Source organism: Esox lucius, chromosome 3 (genome assembly GCF_011004845.1).
Source record: "Esox lucius isolate fEsoLuc1 chromosome 3, fEsoLuc1.pri, whole genome shotgun sequence".
In the NCBI taxonomy this organism is placed as follows: Eukaryota; Metazoa; Chordata; class Actinopteri; order Esociformes; family Esocidae; genus Esox; species Esox lucius.
In genome coordinates, this window is record NC_047571.1 from 29292620 (window position 1) to 29316531 (window position 23912).

Sequence of the window (23912 nt, forward strand, 5' to 3'; positions counted from 1 at the left end):
ATACTTAATGTTAACATAAAAATGTGTCTGTAACATAGTATACGTTTGTGTAAATTACGTTTCGTAATATATTAGATGCTTTAGTAGCGTTCGGTACACAGTGGAGGAGTTGAATTAGAGATCAAGGGCAATGAAATAGGGATCTCAGAAGTGACTGTTGTCTACTACACAAGTGTGTTATATTATATGTGTTATATTATATGTGTTATATTAAATGTGTTATATGTGTTATATTAAATGTGTTATATTATATGTGTTATATGTGTTATATTAAATGTGTTATATTAAATGTGTTATATTATATGTGTTACATGTGTTATATTAAATGTGTTATATTATATATGTTATATGTGTTATATTAAATGTGATATATGTGTTAAATGTGTTATATGTGTTATATGTGTTATATGTGTTATATTATATGTGTTATATGTGTTATATTAAATGTTTTATATTATATGTGTTATATTTGGGACTGGCCGTTGGAACCATTTGAACCATTATTGTGTATGTAATGACATCATCTGACATGAGACAATGCTGATCTTACATAATAATATACTTTAGATCAAGGAGGGCGGAGTCACTACTTACTGTTACACTGAGGATTATGGGACCATACGCCATTGTCACATTTGACCGTCCCCCACCACCCGTCCAGTGGTGTCTTCAGACCTCTATCACAGGCATAAGTCAAAGATACACCATCCTGGTATATTTCCTGCTCCGGGACAACAAAGCCATTGTCCAGTTGAGGTCTTTGACAGACTCTTCCAGAGGCTTGAGCTGAAAAATTACAGAATGTTATATGTGTTGACTGGGTATAGAAAAATGTAGCAGAGAAATGTATTAGAGCGGACCACACCATAAGAAACCAACAGTGTATTGGTTTGCATTGGAGGAAGTGAATAAGGTTGGTTAATTGTTCTGTGGGACATAAAATCTGCTTTGCCAACATGTTACATGTGTTATATGTGTTGACTGGGTATAGAGAAATGTAGCAGAGAAATGTATTACTTGTTTCATAATTACATGTGACAAGTGCACCAAATACATGCACTATAAATCAACTAAAATCCTTCCAAAAATCTTCACAAAGTGAAGGGAATGTGCAGAGAATTGTAAATTGAAACATATTTGAACAACTATACAAATCAATATATCTTACCTTCTACTTTGATGGACAATAAGTGCAGTGCAATAATGACAAAGACTGGTATTTCCTTCATCTTTACTCCACGGATAATTATCTCACACTGAGGTATTAATCTATGTTTGAGTTCAATAAATAGAATCAACTGTAACTCAAGTTAATTATTGATAGGGCTTGTTTCTGAAATGTTTGCCCTTTGAGCAAACCTGCCGGGAAAATACAAATAAAGCTGCTTTGCGGGAACTGAACATCTACAGATGCTAAATAATGGAAATTCTGTAACCAAATATCTATTCATTCATTCTCGTTTATTTTATTGCATCCAATGTAAGGGATGATGCTGCATTGATTTGCTTCACCGGTCAAACATGTTTTTGTTCTCCATCTACATTGTTTGCTGTTCATTCAGTTCATTGTTTACACCAAGAGAAGTGAAGGGTAAAGGAAATGTAAAGTTTCCTTAATAGTCTGTGTACTATTTGCTTCCTCTGGTCTCTGGACTGTCACTTTGTCACTCCTATGGTGGGGGGGGCAGCACTTGCTCTGTCCAGTAAAAACTCACCTCTGTCCTGACAGCCCAATATTGTGACCAGCTGCCCCTTCAACACTAAGACAATAGAGTCTCATGTGGACATAATGTGAACTTGTGTGGGTTGTGTGTTTTCTGTCCCAGTGTGTCATCAGTACTGGCAGTAACATGACATATAGGTGGATTCTTCGGAAACTGACGTTGCTGATGGCCTCATCATTGAGTAAAATATCCTGACTATTAATTATGTGGTCGTCCCACCAAGCTGTTTTAACATGAATGTGGTAAGTTACTCTGGATAAGAGCCTCTAGTAAATCTCAAAAAGTATTTAAAAAAAAAGGTTTTACTTCATGACTGCAAAAGCTCCGCTAGGTTCATTTGATGATTTCAGGGTTGAAACGGCATTTAGCCATTTTAGCACAGTGAATCACTACCCAAAACAGACAGTTTCCAGTTTGAAGGGCCTAAAGATGTGATCTCTTATGCTATCTGTTTGTCATTAAGTAGGTAGAGACTTAAGTTTCCAACTTACATGTAACAGACAACAAAAATCACATACTGATCTTTGGGGGAAATAATTAAAATGCCTACGAATAGAAGCCACTATTGGAATGAATTTCCTGCATGCTCTCCACAGTGTCCTCAAGAATTGCACCAACTTCAAAACAAATTACAATGAGCATATCGTTTGACATAGTGAAACTATCCTACAAAAGAGCTGATACTTTGAATTGATAAGGTGCCAATAAAGACATGTGAATATATTAAAATGTATCCACGTACACAAAATGTACATGCCATAGAAAGTGCCCATTCTATGTGACGTCAGACTCTGTGGGTCAGTTTTACCGGCCAACTTGTTGTAATTGAGGGCTTCCATGTATAATCTTTAAATTCTCTGTTGCTAGGTGACGATTGACGTGCAATTGGACAACTTCAGTCTATCCTGATGGTCTTCAGAAATAAGTAATTGCAACACGATTGTTGTGGTCCATTGAAGAGCGGATGTCCTTCTCCCTTGGCAGGCCTTTCTAGTGGGTTCAGTAGGACTACTGTGGGGTTGATGACTTCACCAGATCCTGTCTATTCATTTAACATGGAACAGTGTTGAATGTCGGTACATGTTGTGAAGCTGTAGGCTAAACAATCACCTCGACTGAATTGCACAGATTATTGGATTACTTTGTCAGACCTTTTTATTTGATGGTTTAGTAGTTGGTTATTGTTTTCTTTTGCACTTTTCAGTGAACTGAGTGAAAAACATACACGAAATCACACAAAAGCATAATTATATATTTTTATGTGGCTGTTTGCCGTGATATTTGTCATCAGTTTGTAATAATGACATTTTCTAGATCTGCTCAAAGCATCCCTTCCTAAAATGGTGGCTCTCCCTTCCTCTTTATCTTTTAATCTCCTACATATTCCACATCATGAACCAAATGTAAATCCACTTCATTAAACACGTCATAAACTATCTTCGTTGTGGTCATTGTGGGACGTCCTCTCTTCAGGTGACTCCTGCTGCAGGTTTGGATGTGCTGCATTGATTCACCCACCTGGTAGGAAAACAGAGGAGACTCACTAGAAATATAGCAGCTTTTACAGGACAGGACTCAATGTTTCTTGATTGTATTCATTTATGTGGAAAATTAATTGAAGCTTGATTAGGTTAATTTACTGATTGTGTAGAAATGGAAAAAAGCGTACCTAATTTTAACCCTTATATTCACCTGAAGGAATTCACAAGTTAGTTAATATTTTCATTCAAATGCTTGACAAGTAAAAATACAAGTACAATTATTTTAATTTTTCTCAAAATGTATTCAGTCTTTAAAGTAAGAATTTTATTTTATCCTACTTACAGCTAAGGGCAGTCACAGCTCCATTCAGACAGTTAAACGGAGCAGATAGAGTACGTTTCCAATCATCCAAATCTCTACATTTTAGATATGTCCATTTGTTATAATCTATTATAATGTCTTCTGTTTGATCCAGAAAATTATATATTTTAATTTCCACTCTGCAACCCGCTATGTAAAAAAAGAGAATTGACATGTCAGTGTACAGGCTCCAAAAAGTCTAAACTACTTGTAGTATTCATTCAGTAGCTATATCTCCAATGGTCAACTAAACTCACAGACTGGTCTTTATGAAACAAACCACTACCTGGCAACCCTGCTCACAGCTTTCATTTTTCCACTATTTGAAATGTATGTCAGTGTGGTCCTGAATACATGTTGTAAAGACAATGTGAAAACATTACTATCAAGCTTTTAGACAAATCCCTGCCTTACTGAATGGTAAAAGCAAGTCAGTGGAGCATTTAAATGTGTGATTGTATTTAGTCCATTTTAGCTGCAATGACCTTCCTATATAGATTGAAATAAAAATAGAGCAGGGGTTCTCAACCTTTTGCAAGCTGGGTCCCCCCCAAAGATGGTTCATTGCAATTGGGGCACCCGTTCCCGGCACCACCCCCACTACACCACCTTGCATAGATAGATAGATAGATAGATAGATAAACAGTCCCCTAGGCTATTATTTTTAGGCCCACACATTATTATTATTATTATTATCATCATCAGTAGCGGTAGGTAGGGCTATTATCATTACTAGGCTATTGTTATAATTGGCACTAGCACCAGACTTCTAATGTGAGCTTGCAGGCATTATTATTATTATTATTATTATTATGAGTAGTAGTAGGCCTATTATCATTACTAGGCTATTGCTATATAATTATGAGGTTACATGCTTTATTGTTGGTATAATTATTATCATCATCATCAGTAGGCCTATTATCATTAATAGGCTTTTGCTATAATTGGGAATTGGCACCAGACCTCTGATATAAATGTATGCTCTATTATTGTTATTATTACTAGGCCTAATAGTAGGCATATCATCTGCATTTTTCTCAGAAGCTTGCAGGTAGGCGATGTTAATGTGAGACCTGAGCCTGCTTTGCCATGCAAGGATCCTCAATTCTTGGCGCAATGTCTGATAAACATAGCCTCAAATCATCCTGGATTTGTGCCCGATTGCGGTATTTAGTTTTGATTGCAGTCATTTTTGAGAATCCTGTCTCACACAAATATGTCGACGCGAAAGGGAGGAGAATCTTCAAGGCGACGTCACAGAGTTGAGGGTATTCCTGCATCAATGCTGCCCAGAATGACGAAAGAGGGCAGGAAGTAAAGAGTTCCTTCAGCCTACTGTCACTCTTCAGCTCAATAAGCTGTTCCTGCATATCAATTGACAGCTCGTTTGCTGTGCACACAAATGGATCTCGAACCCACGCAAAAGAACGATAATCCTCTTTAAAGTACGTCGCAAATTGTTCTCTCATTGCTGACAGGTGCTCAGACGCTGACCAAAATAGAGAGGAGAAATCGTGTGATGTGCCTGCATCAGTGATAAAGTCTGCAAGGCTGGGGAACATGTCACAGTTCCCTCGACTGATGCGGCCATGCCAGAGGTCAGGTTTTTGTGTGAAGGCTTCCACTCTGTCTGCAAGGAGCAAAATATGAGTTTTGCGGCCTTGCAAACATAGGCGCCAATACCGTGGGTGCTCCGGGGCTCGAGCACCCACGGAAAATAGCGAGCACCCACGAAAATACCGAGCACGAGCACCCGCGTGTGCCAGACCGCCAGTCCGCCAGTAGGCTACATTCATTTAAAATTAAACTTGCCTTTGGTGATATGTATAGCGTCTGTCACACTGTGATTGGTTATGTCGATGTTAGTGACAGCGACATAACCAGTCGCCTGCTCCGGGTGCTCCCTATCCACCAATCACAGCGTTTCTCAGATGAAAACGCTTCTTTGGTTGGGCTGTGGTTCCAGAGACACAGGCTATAGGCCTATAGCCCTCTTCAGCACTGCGGGAAAAATATCAAATCCAGGTTCTAATTTGGCCTTAGAAAACCAGTAAAATCGACATGTTTTCCATATTAAATTGTGAATATTTTAAATGTTTAATAAAGGGGCAAAAAGTCATAAACAAAATTGCAAATTTTGGTGTTCAACTTTGCGTTTTAGCCTTCAACAACCGTTCATTTTTCGTTTTTCAATTACGGTTTAAAAAAGGAAAAACGAATGGACACAAAAGTAGCTGGATCGTTTGGACATATGCTAATACGAGTTCTTTATTAAATTCATAAAATAAACAATAATTAGCCTATAGGAATAATGGATTCTAACCTAAAACAAAAATGCCACTATCAAAAACTCGTAGCAGAAATTAGGGAGAAACTCCCAGAACCTATATGTTTCGTTTTTTTTATCGATATTTAGATAATGGAGCAAAACATTAATTTCCCACGAACTAATCGCGGTTAGGCCTACGTGTCAGGTAAACTTTTCATCTCCAATCCTGTATTTGTGATAAGTGGTAAATTTTGAAAGATCTACTTTACGGCTTTATTAATAAGTAAATGAATAGATGTGCGTAGTGCGTTTATATATGTATATATAGGTGTATATATAGGTGTGTATATATAGGTATATATAGGTGTGTGTATATATATATATATATATATATATATATAAATGGCGTGCGCCTATGAGCACCCACGGAGGAAAACATAAATCGGCGCCTATGCTTGCAAAGACAGGTTGAGGCCATTCAAGCGGTCAAATATATCGACCAAATAGGACAGAGACGCAAGCCACATAGTGTCATCCAGATGCTTCGCCAGATCTGATTTGATTTCTGTCAGAAAACACTTCACCTCCTCTCGCAGCTCATACAACCGCTGTAACACCCGCCCCCTGGAGAGCCAGCGAACTTCAGTGTGCAGAAGCAGCTGTTCGTGCCCTGACCCCACCCCCTGGCAGAGGACCCCAAAACCAGCGAGAATTTAGCAGCCGTGATTTTATGAGATTTATAATTTCCACGGATTGAGTCAAAGAGAACTGGCCTTTTTTTTAGCAGCTAGTGCTTCGCAATGGACCAATTCACAAGTGGAGCTACTTGCTGAACGCGAGCAGCTAGGTCACGCTCATGGCCACGCTCACCATCCGTGCATAAGCCAACGCATCGGTCCCAAGTCAAACCATTTTCACAGAGAAAAATATCAAGGACATTGAAGATGGCTTCTCCTGTAGTGTGCGACTGAAGAGGCCGGCAAAACAGGACATCCTCCTCAATCGCCTTGTCCCGCAGGTACCTGCCATAGGTGAGGAGCTGTGCCTGCCCAGCAATATCAGTGGATTCGTCCAGCTGCAGCGCGTAGTAAGGACTCTTTTTTTATGAACTCCATCAGTTGCTCTCTGATATCATTAGACATGTCTGAAATTCTCCTAGCGACTGTGTCATTGGACAGTGGTACTGCACCGAGCCTGGCTGCTGCACTATCTCTATCATTATTCTGCACATGTCTTGCGCGGCCGGCAAAATGAGCGTCTCTGCAATTGTATGCGGTTTACCCAGTTTAGCTCTTCTTTTGGCCACTACATACGATGCCTCCAAACACTGTTTAGACACAGTGCTGTGAACTGAAATTGTTGCCTGTTGCTGATGGAGGCCATCAAGCTTACTTTTAAAATATTCAGCCGGTTTATCCTTTTTAGCCTTTTTCGTTTTTACACTAGATTTGTCGCTAGTCACTTTTGACACAAAAATCGCCAGGAGGGTGATTTGTGTGTTATAACAGTCCAACCACTCAACATAGGGGGAATTTTCGTGAATTGTTTTTTATTTTACTCCCATCCTATAGCCTACTTGCGCCCCCCTGGGAAAGTGTCCGCGCCCCCCAGGGGGGCGGGCCCCACCAGTTGAGAACCACTGCTCTAGAGTATATATTTATGTATTAGGTACATCCTACTTACGTGTACATGGTGTGTGGGTCACCTTCCCATTCTGACAGTGAAAATGAGAGAAATATTTACGTCCGTAACGATCCTTTTGTTTACAAAGAAATACACTACTTCCTCCATCCATAACAAACGGATTTGTTGTAGCATCCAGCAGGTCAAATGTGGTTGGGGAGACTGTACAGGGTTCTGGTTCATACACATGAAACAAAATGTTAATACATGAGACAGTTGGATGTGTGATGATATTTAGCTAATTTTAACTAGTGATTAATTTACTCACCTTTACAAACAGGTGTCTTTGACCAAACTCCATTGCTATGACACATCACTTTCTCTGGGCCCTCAAGTTTATAATACAAATTGCATTCATAGGTCAGAAACTTTCGGTTGTCATCACTGACATAGTCCCCATTATCAACAACTGGCTTTTCTCCACATTTATCAACTGAAAAACAAATGCAGCTCTTCAGAATAACAAGGACAACATCCACATAGTTCTGAGACAGTTCATCTCATCCAGCAGAGTACTGACATGTGAGAGTAACCCTGGTAACTATATACTACATCATCCAGGTACAATGATTTATGATGAACATGTCTTGTAATCATGATCTCATGACTTAAACCATATAACACCCAGTTTACAATGTTATTCATATAGACAAAAAGCCTTGTTATAAACATTATCAAAGCATTTAAACATTTGTTTCACATTCTATAACATTATACATGCAGTATTTAAGTACATTGATTCATTTCTAGTTACAGGAATATTCAATATTTCTGTCATTAAATAATTATATCCATTAAATTGTGACCTCTGGGGTGGTCCAGTGTTCTAAGCTGTGCTAGAGATATATTGTACTGCTGCAGTGTAGGTTTATATCTGGCCCACTGCTCTTTCTTTGAAACAATCTCCTCTGTCATTCCCACTGTCTCTATTACAAGATGAAGGATAACTACTGTATTTCCAAACAACATTCTCCATCTTTAAGATTAAAATAATATAGAGCAATGGTGAAAAGTAGGATGCAGAAAAGTGAAAAATGTGAAATACCAGGGACAAAGGGACCTGATCCTCTAGGTTCTGGTCTGCCAATGGGTCTCTGGGCCTCCTCACCTGTTGATGGAAAAAGTTTCAGTAGAAACTGTATGACAATGAACCTGCTAGGAAAAGTGCATTGCACATTGGAAACCACTGGCCCGCAACATTCTACATTCAAGTGTCACAAAGCTTGAATCATTTCAAATTGGTTTCTTGAACATGACAATGAGTTCACTGTACTGAAATGGCCCCCACAGTCACCAGATCTCAACCCAATAGAGCATCTTTGGGATGTGGTGGAACGGGAGCTTCGTGCCCTGGATGTGCATCCCACAAATCTCCATCAACTGCAAGATGCTATCCTATCAATATGGGACAACATTTCTAAATAATGCTTTCAGCACCTTGGTGAATCAATGCCACGTAGAATTAAGGCAGTTGTGAAGGCGAAAGGGGGTCAAACACAGTATTAGTATGGTGTTCCTATTAATCCTTTAGGTGAGTGTAGACCACAATCCCTTGAGCGCAGTAAAAGAGGAGGGGTTTCCACAATTCTCTCGTCTTTTCACTTGATGAAAATGTCATTCATCGTCACCTATATTGATACTCATTGCATCAATATCATTCACGGATGAAAGGAAATTGAAAATTGTGCCATGAAATTCAATAGCTTTGGCAGTGTCAAGTTCATCTTCAGTCTCACTAACAACTCAATTGTTATGACTATTCCAAGTAGTAAGTTAGATACTAGTAGTTTTATTACTGGCTAATAATCTGTTAAAATGGATATCTGTTAAAAGCCATACAGTTCATAGATACTATTTGTGGTGAAAGTAAACTTCATAAGTCATGTTAGTCAGATTAACACAATGCTGAATGTTGTCTAGCTAAATATGCAAAATCCAATGTTCAGACGCAATTTTATGACGAGTTACTCTGTTCCAATCGGTCCAAATACTGGCATACTAGCTTACTATGTACTAAACAGTACGTACTTTACCATCATCAGCGAAATACGTACTTGTTGTACGTAGAATGTAGTATGCGATTTGAGATTCAGCCTTTGACATTTATGAAGGGATTACGTTACCGCAGAACCTGAAGAAAGGACTACGTTCTACATATTAAATTGAAGTGTGTCGTGTATTAAGTGTGCGTTCATATACCAGTAAGTTAATTGTTCACCTTCTGCATGTAGCATGTTCAGAGTTATAGAAAGTATGACACTGTTCATTACTGCGTTGTTCACTACCCGCTACCTGCACTCGCGAATTACCAGGAATGTTGGCTGGTTAAGTCAATCTTCTTATTATCTATGTAAAATCAGGCCTGTTTCTAGGTATAAGCGCCGCTTAGGGCCCCCGACTGCTAGCGTGCCCTGGACCACTAGTGAGCCCCGGGGGGAGGGGGCCCCAATTCAAATGAGAGTGTAATCTGTTAACAGATCAGTTGTAAGGATAATGTGTGTGCAATTTAGATGTATCCTTATTGTGAGATTTGTGTTATTGTATGTACTAATCAATTGTTATATCTGTCCATCCCGAGAACAACACACTCACCCACACCTACATGTACAGGCCAAAACAATGTAAAGGAGTTGTTCTGTTGTGGTGACTAAAGACATCAACGAATACTCAGCGGTGTCCCGCGTCAGACACCTTGAGTCCGTTTACTCTTTTAACCAGTACTCTTTTAACTCTTTTAACACTACACATTTTACAGTAGATAGCGTTTACACTGACTTAAATAAAGTAATGGGCTAAAGGTTAATACAGCGTATTGTTGTATTTACACTGTATTTAATGAACTATCATGCTAAGCCTTGTCACCACATACTTTTGCATGTAAGTAGCAGTAATCGTTCTTACGTCTTCCAAACAAAGAAAAACTAAATTTGCCCAGATAGATGGTTTAAGGTTCAGCACTTCCTTGGCATTAGAGGATATAATGTGACAATGTTGTACAGTAGCTTTGGATGACGGTTGGAAAAATGGTCGCACATCACAAATACCTGTGTGGGTTTTCTCTGCGGATGAGGGTTCTTGAACTTGAACTATTCAGAGGAGGGAAGCAAATATCAATAATTTGATCCTTAGAAAGTGTCTGTAACATAAACAACAAATGAAGACCACAAACAGGATCCAGAACTTTACTTACTGCACTTGGGAATTCCACTCCAAATTCCAGATATGCAAATAGTGGGTTCATTTATATTCAGGTTATATGAATCCTGACATTTATATTGTACCGAAGAGCTGTCCAAAAACATGTCACTGTATTCCTGAGTGATGACTGCATTTTGCACTTGAGGAGGTTCACCACACAAGTCTTTTCTTTCTGGAAAGAAGCAGGACATCTATACCATAGACACTCTAGTACATTATATTTCTATACTACACCCTCAATTCATACATTCACTCATTGAGATTCCAAGAGTGTATTATTAACAATAGAATATGAAGACTCCAAGTGAGGTGAAGACTGTCAGTCAGATATATTGTCCATTCCATAATCTAGTCTTTGTAAAAAAGATTATATACAGAAAACAGAAACATGTAGAGTACAGTACTGTGCAAATGTCTTAGGTAGCTGAAAGTCGGACTAAGGCCATTTATTTGGGTAGTAAGTGTTCCAATTAGAAAAAAAGTATAAATATATACAAAATAAATACATGAATATAATACAAATATATATATATATATATATGCTAATAAACACTTACTATCGTATTAAATGGCTTTAGTTTGACTTTCAGGTGCCTAAGACTTTTGCACAGTCCTATACATCTCTTAGATGAGAGCACACTCACTTTCACAGACTGGAAGGTCTTCCCAAGTTCCATTTTCACACTTGGCTGCAGTGCGCTTAGTTTCATAGAATTCATCACATTCAAAGTAAACGGATCTTCCGTTTTTATACCACCCTTCCTCACTGGGTCTTCTCACTTTAGCGTTAGGGTTGTCTGGCGCAAGGCAGTCGCTCTCGTCTGAAAAACCAAAAGAAAACACATGCAGCACCAGTCAAGGGTTTGGACACGTCTACTAATTCAAGGGCACTTCTTAATTTGACTATTTTCTACATTGATCACAGCTTGGCACACTTGGATTCTCTCAACCAGCTTAATGGGGTAGTCACCTGGAACGCATTTCAATTTACAGGTGTGCCTTGTTAAAGGAGAATTTGTGGAGTTTCTTTCCTTCTTAATGTGTTAGGATGGGTATATATTATGTCTGTACTGTGTAAGTACATATTATGGCAAAGACAGCTCAAAAAAGCAAAGAGAAACCACAGTACATCATTACTTAAAAGCATGAAGGTCAGTCAATAAGGACATTTTCAAGAACTATGAAAGTTTCTTTAAGTGCAATTGCAAAAACCATTAAGCCCAGTGATGAACCTAGCTCCAATGAGGACTGCCACGGAAAAGGATGTCCCGGAGTTAACTCTGATGCAGAGCATATGTTTATTAGTTACCAGCCTCAGAAATCTGCAATCAAATGCATGGCCGTTTGCAGCCCAAATATATGCTTCACAGGTTCAAGTAACAGACACAACATTAACTGGTCAGAGGAGACTGTGTGAGCTGGTTTGAGATGGTTGAGATGGTTTGAGATGAGTAGGACAGCAAATCAAATCAAACTTTATTTTTATAGCACATTTCTTACAAAATGCATTTCAAGGTGCTCTAACAGGAAATGGCAGAGATGGCTGGCAAAGATGGCTAGAGGACTCCAATTTTGCCAGGTCCTGACTATGGCCCCCAGATCTGCCCAGAGAAGGCTAGGGGCATCCTCATAGCCAGACACTAAAGGTTCAAAGTTTATTTATCAAATGCACCAAATCACAGCATCATCCTGCCCAAGGAAATTCTTGTGACATGGCACCCGACATCATCAATTAGTGGCAGCGGCACAGCTTTGCCTCTAATTGGGGACCTATCTAAATTGAGTTAGTCCTAGTGATGGGCAGAAAGATGCTTTCTGTATCACTAAGACAACTGGAACATTTATGTGGAGGCTTTACGGAACGCTCAAAACATATTCTTGCACATGTTCAATGTTCATACATTTTGCCTAAGATTTTGTGGCTCAACAGAATGTGTGCCAATTGGAACGTGAAAATAAAATGTAGGGTTCGTCTCCCGCTTTTCTCTTGCCTTTTGATCTTGCATTTCATTTAACCATTCCTCCGTTCTAATGTTTTGGAAGATAAAGGCATCTGGGTGAGAAGGGTTTCATTCCTACCCCTGTTCCTTTGGCAGTAAATGAGACATTATTTACTGCAAAAGTAAATAAATGAGAAAAAAAAGCCTGAAGATCGTCCAGATTTGAAACGGATCACTAGAGAAGTAAATCAAATTTAAACGTTTCTACTTCAATTGCTAAACAGAGATCAGTGTTTGAAAGTGTCGACAGGCACCGGAGAACTGTGGAAACCTGCGCTTTGCAACAAGCACTTTAAAACGAGTCTCCATTATAGTGATAAATCCATTATAATGATTTGGATGATAAAGGCAGAGCCAGAGGCATTGCTAGGATCACAATACATTCAGGGCTTAGCAACCCCCAGTTTTAATCCACGATATCATATTATTTTTTGAGGGTCATTATTGCATTATTGGAATAAACATATTTTTTTACTGAAAGAAATATATAAAGAATTTGAGATCAGGGGCTATTCATAAAAGATCCGAGGCTATAGCCCCAGAGGCGCAGGTCTAACGATTTCCCTGGGCAGAGCCACAGGCAGGGTTGGGTAGGTTACTTTTTAAATGTAATCAGTTACCTGTCCACATTTGTAATCAGTAACGTAACTTTTAGATTACTCAGAATCAGTAATGAATTACTTTTAGATTACATTCATATTAAGAGGCATTAGAAAACTAATAGGAATAGCCTATAACCATTTGAACATCCTTTTGCGGTATCAGTCAGTGTCAGAGTTTACATAGCTGGCCAAAAACAGAATTTGCATTTTAACTTATGGGTTTTCTACAGCGCCATTGGAAAGGGTTTCTAAACCATTGCAGTCGACTTCAATATGATTGGTCTACATCTCTACATTACACGCTAAAGGTCTGTCAGACATTCAGTCGTTCCAATTAATCCAATAACCCTCAATCTTCCAGAATCTGGCTGTTTATCTGAACATAACCCAAAATCGAAGGATGTGTTAACCTTTTCTGTTATTTGTTTTATTCATGTTTCTAATTGCTTCAAAACACTGTTGAAAAATAAATGGCAATTTCCCAAAAAGGGTATTGACATGGTTACTGTATATAAAAATCAAGATATCCGCAGCTTTTCGCACGTACATTAATACAGTAGTCTGATGTTTTGCTCCACAACCACCGACATTGTCAAAACGTTGCAGAAACTATAGCCACACAAACGCACGTTTGCAATTGTGAACACCCGCACACAAATACGTTTTACCCGCGGGAATGTCTTTGTTCATCATTCGTTCATGTTAACTACTGCATTCTTTAATGGTAGTTCATGTACCCTTATCGGAAAGTGTTACCATTTCAAAACAATAAATAGTCATGTTTAAATTGGAAAAACATTAAAGAGGACTTGAACTCATGTAGCTCCACAGGAAAGTCTGCAACCCTACCTGCCTAGCCACTGCTCAACTTCAATTGTGGGTGTAGCACCGAAATTGGTAAAAAGGTGTTCAGTAAAGGTCACCATGCATACTGAAAGAGTTATTGCCATAGATGATAGAACATTTCTGTGGTTACTACCAAATAGGCTAACTTGCAACAAAGTGACGCTACTCATTGTAAGTTGTTGGTATTGAACCGGGTTTTCAAAACCTGAGACAGTAAATTGTTTTTGATGTAACTACACAGGTTTTGTCTAATAACACGTGATCTTTCAACACCCGGAGTCACGTTACCCATTAGTTTGTCCACACCACTGGGTGGATCATTGTTCGTGCTCTTTGTCTTAGTTTGCGATTGTGCCTCTCCTTTTGTTTGTTGTATTTGAGTAAAGTCACCCAAATAAAAGGATGTTCTACAGCTCTGCGCCTCATGTCCTGCATCTCGACTGTGACAAATAGCCTTTTTGGATAAGTAAACACCTTCCTCTTTCTGAGGTATACCCAACCACCATCCAGATCACAAATCAAGCTAATTGTCTTCCTTATGTGATCAACTGTAGTGACTTTGGATTAACCAGAGGGGCTACCAAGAAGCCAGTGGAAATTCTGAAGGAGCTTCAGTCCTTTATGGTAAAGACTGATCATTGTGTGCATGTGACCACAATATCACAAGCGCTCCACAAATCTGGACTCTATTGGAGGATGTCAAGAGAGAAAACATTGCTCAGAAAAGGCAACATCAAGCCTCGTTTGAGGTTTGCCAAAAAGCACATTGTAGATTCCAAGGCCAAGCGGCAAAAGGTGCTGTGGTCAGATGATATCAACACTTTAACTTTTTTGAATGTCCTTGAGTGGCTTAGTCAGAGCCCTGAACTTAACCCATTTTTATAATCTGTGGAATTACTTGAAGAGAGCAGTCCATAAGCAGTCACCATTCAATTTGACTGAGCTTGAACAATTCTGCAAGTACGAATGGGCAAATATTGCACAGTCTAGGTCTGCAGAGTTAGTAGAGAAGTGTTCAAAAAGACTCCTGGCTGTAATTCAAGCAAAAGATGGTTCCACCAAGTATTAACTCAGGGGGGCACTCACTTATCCAAATAGAGTATTTCACTGTTTTTAGAGTTAAAAGAAAATGATTCACTTCGATATTGTGGGTTACATAATCATGTTTAAATATACCATGTGAATATAGCATGGTGAAATATGATGGACTCTAGGTAGTGTTGTGGGACTGTTTCTGGTGGATACATGCATTGGCTGTTGGGAGGCTCTTTGGGTCAAAGTCCAGAGCTGTTTTTTTGGTCCCAGTCCGTCACTGCCCTACAGTAAACACGTGAAAAACCCAAAGTGTCCGAGAGTAATGAACTGTACACGCAGAAAGAATAACCCAAATCGGTTCTAACTGGAACATAAAAAGCGATTTCCCCCGAAGGACACTAATTCAGAGCAGCCCTTTTGGACCTCTTGCTCTAATTTAAATTAGAATGTGTTCTCAGTCAACTAACCTGGTAAAATGAGAATGAAATGAAATAAAAATATTCTACGGATGTCCAGCGAGGATCATGGCAATGGTGAACATCCCATTCATGACTAACACAATATAAAAAAGGTCTGTTCACTCACCAATACATCGAGGTTCAGGGGTCCATTGGCTGTTCTTGCACTCAGTGATTCCCCACCAGCCCTCAGTCACAGGTTTCCGGCCTTTATTGCAGCCATAGTAAAGTGTTGTGCCTTCGTTGTACACGTTTTCTTCAGAGTTAAAATAACCTTCATCCAGTTTGGGTTTTCTGCAACTTGTGACCCCTTGAGCTAAAATCAAGGAAACAATATTCCTGCTGACAACCATTAAAGCTGTTGTGCAGACTTCACAGTGCTCAATCTAGATTTTAATGACATCAATCTAAATCCAAAAGTTTATTCACATGCTGATGTTCATGAATATCACTTTTTTTTATTAAGGGAACATTTAAATGGGTTGATTTCCCAGCTGGACAGCGTGTAACAGCCCGACTCCTGTTATATCCTCCATGCCCTTGAGACTGCTCGGAGACTCAGCAAATCTTCCTTGTGGAGGAGCTGGACAACCTGTGCAACCTGAATGGGCTGCAAGTACTGCCTCATGCTACCAGTAGAGACAAGGACACTAGCAAAACGCAAAACTGGAGAAGAATCAGTCAGGAAGGATAAAGGGAGAGAAATTGTCTGCGGCCACCACCTGCAAAACCATTCCCTTTTGGGGGTTTGTCTTGCTGTTGCCTCTCCAGTGCACCTGTTGTCACTTTCAATTGTACAAAAACAGGTTGACAATGACTCACAGTGGCTTATGCTTCCTAACTGGGCAGATTGATATCCCATGAAGTTTAATGGTGTTATGTTGTGATGATTCCATGTTCCCTTGATGTTCTTGAGTAGAATAGAATGTTACGACAATTTCTTAAATAGGATTTTTCAGGGTATATACTGTTGATAGTAATACTGTGAATACTGTAAAAAATATGTTTGACTGATTATACTCCTGCTGCAGGTTTGGATGTGTTGCATTGATTCACCAACCACCTGGTAGGAAAATACACAACCTTGGTGAAGTATAGCAGCTTTTGTCAGACTGGCCAAAATGGTTCTTGAATGTATTCATTTATATATTTTATTGAGATGGTAGGTAATGTATTTACCTAAATTAAGCTTAAAGCATTTTCAGTAGTAAAACTGAATGACAATGTCATTTTGCTCAGTATGTGCGCTCTCTGTGAAATATAATAATAATAATATATATATATCTATTATATACATTCATTATTTATTTTCCTACTTAAGCCATAGCGGATCATGTTAAATTGCATCATAACATTTAACATCAGCGACAGGATGTTTTGCTGTTGATGTGTGGGAGAGTTTCGCCACAGAATAATTCTCCTAAATAATGACACTGTAAATATTGCTGTGGTGGGATTGATTGAATCACTGCCCTAATAAAGGTTTTTATTGATTATGAAGACAGTTAAATAAGCGATTGTATCTTGATAACTGGAGCTAACCACTATTGTACAGCACACAATCACAATACAAGCTGAGATATAAACAAACCCAACCATGTTTCCAGAAAAGTTGGGACGCTGTGTAAAATGTAAAGAAAAACAGAATGCAATGATGTGCAAATCATTTCAACCCTATATTCAATAGAAAGTAGTACCAAGACAACATATTAAATGTTGAAACTGAGAAAAGTTATTATTTGTTGAGAAATTCATGCTCACTTGGAATTTGGTGCCAACAGCATGTTTGAAAAAAGCTGGGACTGAGGCACCAAAGCACTGGAAACGTGTAATGCTAAAAAACTAAACATGCTAGAATATCACAACTAATTAGGTCAATTGACAGCAGGTCAGTAACATGATTGGGCATTAAAATATAATTGTCAGAAGTGAGGTTGGGGAGGAGTTTACCACTCTGTGAAAGACTGCATGGGTCGAATAGTGCCACAATTCAAGAAAAACTTAGCAAAATTGCAAAGAGTTTGGGGATATCATCTACGGTACACAATATCATTAAAAGATTCAGAGAATCTGGAGGAATCTCTATGCACAAGGGACAACGGCAACACAATCAGCACACAGTTCAAAAGCCAACATCCGTGATGGTATGGGGCTGCATTAGTGCACATGTCATGGGTGACTTACACATCTGTGAAGGCACCGTTAATGCTGAACAAAATGCACAGGTTTTGGAGCAACATAGGCTGCCATCCAGATTACTTTTTCAGGGAAGGCCTGGCTTATTTCAGCAAGAAAATGCCAAATCACATTCTGCACGTATTACATTAACATGGCTCCACAGTAAAAGAGTCTAGGCAAGAGGATGAACTGCCTACAGTCCAGACCTGTCACCCATTGAAAACATTTGGCGCATTATGAAACGTAAATTGTGTCACAAGTGTCACAAAGCTTGAATCATTTCAAATTGGTTTCTTGAACATGACAATGAGTTCACTGTACTGAAATGGCCCCCACAGTCACCAGATCTCAACCCAATAGAGCATCTTTGGGATGTGGTGGAACGGGAGCTTCGTGCCCTGGATGTGCATCCCACAAATCTCCATCAACTGCAAGATGCTATCCTATCAATATGGGACAACATTTCTAAAGAATGCTTTCAGCACCTTGTTGAAACAATGCCACGTAGAATTCAGGCAGTTCTGAAGGCGAAAGGGGGTCAAACACAGTATTAGTATGGTGTTCCTAATAATCCTTTAGGTGAGTGTAGACCACAATCCCTTGAGCGCAATAAAAGAGGAGGGGTTTCCACAATTCTCTCGTCTTTTCACTTGATGAAAAAGTCAGTCATCCTCAACTATATTGATACTCATTGCATCAATATCATTCACGGATGAAAGGAAATTGAAAATTGTGCCATGAAATTCAATAGCTTTGGCAGTTTCAAGTTCATCTTCAGTCTCACTAACAACTTAATTGTTATGACTATTCCAAGTAGTAAGTTAGATACTAGTAGTTTTATTACTGGCTAATAATCTGTTAAAATGGATATCTGTTAAAAGCCATACAGTTCATAGATACTATTTGTGGTGAAAGTAAACTTCATAAGTCATGTTAGTCAGATTAACACAATGCTGAATGTTGTCTAGCTAAATATGCAAAATCTAATGTTTAGACGCAATTTTATGACGAGTTACTCTGTCCCAATCGGTCCAAATACTGGCATACTAGCTTACTATGTACTAAACAGTACGTACTTTACCATCATCTGCGAAATACGTACTTGTTATACGTAGAATGTAGTATGCGATTTGAGATTCAGCCTGTGACATTTATGAAGGGACAACGTTACCGCAGAACCTGAAGAAAGGACTACGTTCTACATATTAAATTGAAGTGTGTCGTGTATTGAGTGTGCGTTCATATACCAGTAAGTTAATTGTTCACCTTCTTCATGTAGCATGTTCAAAGTTATAGACAGTATGACACTGTTCATTACTGCGTTGTTCACTACCGCTTTCTACACTCGCTAATTACCAGGAATGTTGGCTGGTTAAGTCAATCTTCTTATTTTCTATGTAAAATCAGGCCTGTTTCTAGGTATAAGCGCCGCTTAGGGCCCCCGACTGCTAGCATGCCCTGGACCACTAGTGAGCCCCGGGGGGAGGGGGCCCCAATTAAAATTTTTGCAAGTTCAGGGATGACGAGAGTGTAATCAGTTAACAGATCAGTTGTAAGGATAATGTGTGTGCAATTTAGATGTATCCTTATTGTGAGATTTGTGTTATTGTATGTACTAATCAATTGTTATGTCTGTCCATCCCGAGAACAACACACTCACCCACACCTACATGTACAGGCCAAAACAATGTAAAGGAGTTGTTCTGTTGTGGTGACTAAAGACATCAACGAATACTCAGCGGTGTCCCGCGTCAGACACCTTGATTCCGTTTACTCTTTTAACCAGGAGATAAACACTACACATTTTACAGTAGATAGCGTTTACACTGACTTAAATAAAGTAATGGGCTAAAGGTTAATACAGCGTATTGTAGCATTTACACTGTATTTAATGAACTATCATGCTAAGCCTTGTCACCACATACTTTTGCATGTAAGTAGCAGTAATCGTTCTTACGTCTTCCAAACAAAGAAAAACTAACTTTGCCCAGATAGATGGTTTAAGGTTCAGCACTTCCTTGGCATTAGAGGATATAATGTGACAATGTTGTACAGTAGCTTTGGATGACGGTTGGAAAAATGGTCGCACATCACAAATACCTGTGTGGGTCTTCTCTGCGGATGAGGGTTTTTGAACTTGAACTATTCAGAGGAGGGAAGCAAATATCAGTAATTTGATCCTTAGAAAGGGTCTGTAACATAAACAACTAATGAAGACCACAAACAAGATCCAGAACTTTACTTACTGCACTTGGGAATTCCACTCCAAATTCCAGATATGCAAATAGTGGGTTCAGTTATATTCAGGTTATATGAATCCTGACATTTATATTGTACCGAAGAGCTGTCCAAAAACGTGTCCCTGTATTCCTGAGTGATGACTGCATTTTTCACTTGAGGAGGTTCACCACATAAGTCTTTTCTTTCTGGAAAGAAGCAGGACATCTATACCATAGACACTCTAGTACATTATATTTCTATACTACACCCTCAATTCATACATTCATTCATTGAGATTCCAAGAGTGTATTATTAACAATAGAATATGAAGACTCCACGTGAGGTGAAGACTGTCAGTCAGATATATTGTCCAATCCATAATCTAGTCTTTGTAAAAAAGATTATATACAGAAAACAGAAACACATAAAAATGTAGAGTACAGTACTGTGCAAATGTCTTAGGTAGCTGAAAGTCGAACTAAGGCCATTTATTTGGGTAGTAAGTGTTCTAATTACAAAATAAATACATGAATATAATACAAATATATATATATATATATATATATATATATATATATATGATAATAAACACTTACTATCCAATTAAGTGGCTTTAGTTTGACTTTCAGGTGCCTAAGACTTTTGCACAGTCCTATACATCTCTTAGATGAGAGCACACTCACTTTCACAGACTGGAAGGTCTTCCCAAGTTCCATTTTCACACTTGGCTGCAGTGCGCTTAGTTTCATAGAATTCATCACATTCAAAGTAAACGGATCTTCCGTTTTTATACCACCCTTCCTCACTGGGTCTTCTCACTTTAGCGTTAGGGTTGTCTGGCGCAAGGCAGTCGCTCTCGTCTGAAAAACCAAAAGAAAACACATGCAGCACCAGTCAAGGGTTTGGACACGTCTACTAATTCAAGGGCACTTCTTAATTTGACTATTTTCTACATTGATCACAGCTTGGCACACTTGGATTCTCTCAACCAGCTTAATGGGGTAGTCACCTGGAACGCATTTCAATTTACAGGTGTGCCTTGTTAAAGGAGAATTTGTGGAGTTTCTTTCCTTCTTAATGTGTTAGGATGGGTATATATTATGTCTGTACTGTGTAAGTACATATTATGGCAAAGACAGCTCAAAAAAGCAAAGAGAAACCACAGTACATCATTACTTAAAAGCATGAAGGTCAGTCAATAAGGACATTTTCAAGAACTATGAAAGTTTCTTTAAGTGCAATTGCAAAAACCATTAAGCCCAGTGATGAACCTAGCTCCAATGAGGACTGCCACGGAAAAGGATGTCCCGGAGTTAACTCTGATGCAGAGCATATGTTTATTAGTTACCAGCCTCAGAAATCTGCAATCAAATGCATGGCCGTTTGCAGCCCAAATATATGCTTCACAGGTTCAAGTAACAGACACAACATTAACTGGTCAGAGGAGACTGTGTGAGCTGGTTTGAGATGGTTGAGATGGTTTGAGATGAGTAGGACAGCAAATCAAATCAAACTTTATTTTTATAGCACATTTCTTACAAAATGCATTTCAAGGTGCTCTAACAGGAAATGGCAGAGATGGCTGGCAAAGATGGCTAGAGGACTCCAATTTTGCCAGGTCCTGACTATGGCCCCCAGATCTGCCCAGAGAAGGCTAGGGGCATCCTCATAGCCAGACACTAAAGGTTCAAAGTTTATTTATCAAATGCACCGAATCACAGCATCATCCTGCCCAAGGAAATTCTTGTGACATGGCACCCGACATCATCAATTAGTGGCAGCGGCACAGCTTTGCCTCTAATTGGGGACCTATTTAAATTGAGTTAGTCCTAGTGATGGGCAGAAAGATGATTTCTGTATCACTAAGATAACTGGAACATTTATGTGGAGGCTTTACGGAACGCTCAAAACATATTCTTGCACATGTTCAATGTTCATACATTTTGCCTAAGATTTTGTGGTTCAACAGAATGTGTGCCAATTGGAACGTGAAAATAAAATGTAGGGTTCGTCTCCCGCTTTTCTCTTGCCTTTTGATCTTGCATTTCATTTAACCATTCCTCCGTTCTAATGTTTTGGAAGATAAAGGCGTCTGGGTGAGAAGGGTTTCATTCCTACCCCTGTTCCTTTGGCAGTAAATGAGACATTATTTACCGCAAAAGTAAATAAATGAGGAAAAAAGCCTGAAGATCGTCCAGATTTGAAACGGGTCACTAGAGAAGTAAATCAAATTTAAACGTTTCTACTTCAATTGCTAAACAGAGATCAGTGTTTGAAAGTGTCGACAGGCACCGGAGAACTGTGGAAACCTGCGCTTTGCAACAAGCACTTTAAAACGAGTCTCCATTATAGTGATAAATCCATTATAATGATTTGGATGATAAAGGCAGAGCCAGAGGCATTGCTAGGATCACAATACATTCAGGGCTTAGCAACCCCCAGTTTTAATCCACGATATCATATTATTTTTTGAGGGTCATTATTGCATTATTGGAATAAACATATTTTTTTACTGAAAGAAATATATAAAGAATTTGAGATCAGGGGCTATTCATAAAAGATCCGAGGCTATAGCCCCAGAGGCGCAGGTCTAACGATTTCCCTGGGCAGAGCCACAGGCAGGGTTGGATAGGTTACTTTTTAAATGTAATCAGTTACCTGTCCACATTTGTAATCAGTAACGTAACTTTTAGATTACTCAGAATCAGTAATGAATTACTTTTAGATTACATTCATATTAAGAGGCATTAGAAAACAAATAGGAATAGCCTATAACCATTTGAACATCCTTTTGCGGTATCAGTCAGTGTCAGAGTTTACATAGCTGGCCAAAAACAGAATTTGCATTTTAACTTATGGGTTTTCTACAGCGCCATTGGAAAGGGTTTCTAAACCATTGCAGTCGACTTCAATATGATTGGTCTACATCTCTACATTACACGCTAAAGGTCTGTCAGACATTCAGTCGTTCCAATTAATCCAATAACCCTCAATCTTCCAGAATCTGGCTGTTTATCTGAACATAACCCAAAATCGAAGGATGTGTTAACCTTTTCTGTTATTTGTTTTATTCATGTTTCTAATTGCTTCAAAACACTGTTGAAAAATAAATGGCAATTTCCCAAAAAGGGTATTGACATGGTTACTGTATATAAAAATCAAGATATCCGCAGCTTTTCGCACGTACATTAATACAGTAGTCTGATGTTTTGCTCCACAACCACCGACATTGTCAAAACGTTGCAGAAACTATAGCCACACAAACGCACGTTTGCAATTGTGAACACCCGCACACAAATACGTTTTACCCGCGGGAATGTCTTTGTTCATCATTCGTTCATGTTAACTACTGCATTCTTTAATGGTAGTTCATGTACCCTTATCGGAAAGTGTTACCATTTCAAAACAATAAATAGTCATGTTTAAATTGGAAAAACATTAAAGAGGACTTGAACTCATGTAGCTCCACAGGAAAGTCTGCAACCCTACCTGCCTAGCCACTGCTCAACTTCAATTGTGGGTGTAGCACCGAAATTGGTAAAAAGGTGTTCAGTAAAGGTCACCATGCATACTGAAAGAGTTATTGCCATAGATGATAGAACATTTCTGTGGTTACTACCAAATAGGCTAACTTGCAACAAAGTGACGCTACTCATTGTAAGTTGTTGGTATTGAACCGGGTTTTCAAAACCTGAGACAGTAAATTGTTTTTGATGTAACTACACAGGTTTTGTCTAATAACACGTGATCTTTCAACACCCGGAGTCACGTTACCCATTAGTTTGTCCACACCACTGGGTGGATCATTGTTCGTGCTCTTTGTCTTAGTTTGCGATTGTGCCTCTCCTTTTGTTTGT

The 23912-nt window shown here is 38.9% G+C and overlaps 1 protein-coding gene across 1 annotated transcript in view; it reads right to left on the reverse strand.

The window, feature by feature from the left end:
- LOC105024917 (complement factor H) overlaps positions 1-23912 on the reverse strand; it is a 59390-nt gene that overhangs the window by 11917 nt on the left and 23561 nt on the right. Inside the window, exons 12-15 of the mRNA XM_034289837.1 lie at positions 20739-20915; positions 20082-20261; positions 10563-10604; positions 8564-8626 (exon numbers count right to left, since the gene is read on the reverse strand). Coding sequence (XP_034145728.1) covers positions 8564-8626; positions 10563-10604; positions 20082-20261; positions 20739-20915 — 462 coding nt within the window. The remainder of the gene's footprint in view (positions 1-8563; positions 8627-10562; positions 10605-20081; positions 20262-20738; positions 20916-23912) is intronic.